General features: G+C 39.8%; 1 protein-coding gene across 1 annotated transcript in view; it reads left to right on the top strand.

The window, feature by feature from the left end:
- Nucleotides 1-1,905, top strand: part of LOC105812130 (canalicular multispecific organic anion transporter 1-like) — a 171,550-nt gene that overhangs the window by 97,986 nt on the left and 71,659 nt on the right. The window contains exon 6 of the mRNA XM_012646516.1: nt 1,670-1,837. Within this exon, the coding sequence (XP_012501970.1) occupies nt 1,670-1,837 (168 nt within the window). The remainder of the gene's footprint in view (nt 1-1,669; nt 1,838-1,905) is intronic.

The following is a 1,905-nucleotide window of genomic DNA, read 5'->3' as shown; positions in this document are numbered from 1 at the left end:
CTTTTCCTTGGGCCTTCTTCAACTGATCACAAACATTTATTAATTGTTCTGCTATGGAGTACACAGTGGTGAATAAGAGAACTATTACCCTACCTTCAAGACACTTGTAGTCTAGTGGACCTCTGCCAATGCTATTAATCAATTGTCCTTACCAATATTTATCAATCACCCACTGTCACACACTAGGTGTTGGGAACACAAGGAGGACCTAGGAAGGAGCTCATAGGCTAGTGAGAGAGACTGACATGGAAATTGCCAATTCCAGCTATGGGATGAATAAATAAAGCACCGCAAGACAGGACAAGAGGAAATGAATAACTTCACCTGGGACATCGAGGGGAAGGGTTGCTCTCAAAGAGAAATTTTAGTGTGAATAGCCCGTAAGTTAAAAAGGGAGGATGCGGTCAAAATGAACAGCTTCTGCCCAGTATGAAAGGGCAGCATGAAAGGTTAGTCTGGTTGGCAAACCACAGTCACCTGAGGGCAGCATTAGGAGAGTGGTTGAAGAGATGAGTTAATGTCAAAATACAAGCATCTTAGATTTCTACTAAGAAATTTGCTGTTGCTCATGAGTGATGAAAAGAGGGAGATGTGGGTATCCAAGTCTTTTAAGCAAGATAATGACATAATTATAGGAAAAATGATGGTAAGACAGAGGATGGATTGGAGAGAGGAGTGATTGTGTGATAATGGCTAATGTGGATTGTACCCAAACTTGGTGGTGGATTTTTCCTAAATATTTTTACCCTCATTGAATGCTTGTAACAAACCCATGAGTTGCATGATATTATTACTATAATCACACACAAACACACACATCACATTGCTTTATACACACACACACATATGTGCCTCTCCTTTGCTAAACTATAAACCGTGACCTCCTGATGACATAGGCTCTGTTTCACTTGTCTTTGAATCCCAAATGCTAGCATAGCACCCAGAACATAGTCCTACTCAGCAGATGTTTATTGAGTAGGACAGGATGAAAAATGCAAAGAAGCAATGGTATTTTACAATTATAGGTCGTTGGCTAAGTTCTGTGCTGCACTGAGAGCTTTTAAAGCAGATCTGTAAACACTAAATATAAAATAAATCAAGTAAATTGGGCCTGGCCCCATAATTCTCCATACATGGCTGTATATGTCAGCTTTAATTCTCACATGGGGTGATGAATATTCCCTATTCTTGCTTCTTAGCATTGTACTTGTGCCAACAAGACTTGTACTAATCTTTCTGCAGGAGAAATAGGACATGTTGATTACTGCTTTGGTAATTTAGCTATTATTCTCCATTTTCTATGTGTCAATTTAAAAATAATCACTAGTGTCAGTATATGGTTGGCAGCCAAAAGTCTTGTTTAATATTCCACAGGCATGGCTTTTCAGAGTTTGGGATTTGAAAATTATTTTCTCCTTAATTGTTAGCATCTTGTTTTGAAGGTAAGTAGTTAAGAAAAAGTAGATATATCTGCTAATTAGCACAAGTTGGTAGTGCTAGGAAGAGGAATGGGGATAGGCCTAGGAAATTATGAATAAAGAAAAGTTCGAGCGTTCATTTCGGGTTGTCATCTATCCATGCTATGAAACATTATTTGGATGTAACCATATATGCTTTGAGATTTATACACTTCTCCTCTGGTCTTGTTTTTCTCCTGCTCCATTTTCAGGGTGTGAATATAAGTGGGGGCCAGAAGCATCGAGTCAGTCTGGCCAGAGCTGTCTATAGTGGGGCCGATATCTACCTCCTGGATGATCCCTTGTCTGCCGTTGATGTTCATGTTGGAAAGCAGCTTTTTGAAAAAGTGATAGGGTCCTTGGGCCTTTTGAAAGACAAGGTAGCCAAAGTATCGTTTACTGCCTTTTTAGGGGATAAGGGAAGGATAATCCGCCTAGCGCTGTGCCT

Source organism: Propithecus coquereli, unplaced genomic scaffold, assembly GCF_000956105.1.
Source record: "Propithecus coquereli isolate 6110/MARCELLA unplaced genomic scaffold, Pcoq_1.0 Scaffold244, whole genome shotgun sequence".
Classification (NCBI taxonomy): domain Eukaryota; kingdom Metazoa; phylum Chordata; class Mammalia; order Primates; family Indriidae; genus Propithecus; species Propithecus coquereli.
Note: the sequence above shows the minus strand (reverse complement) of the source record. Positions and strands in the feature narration are given on the sequence as shown.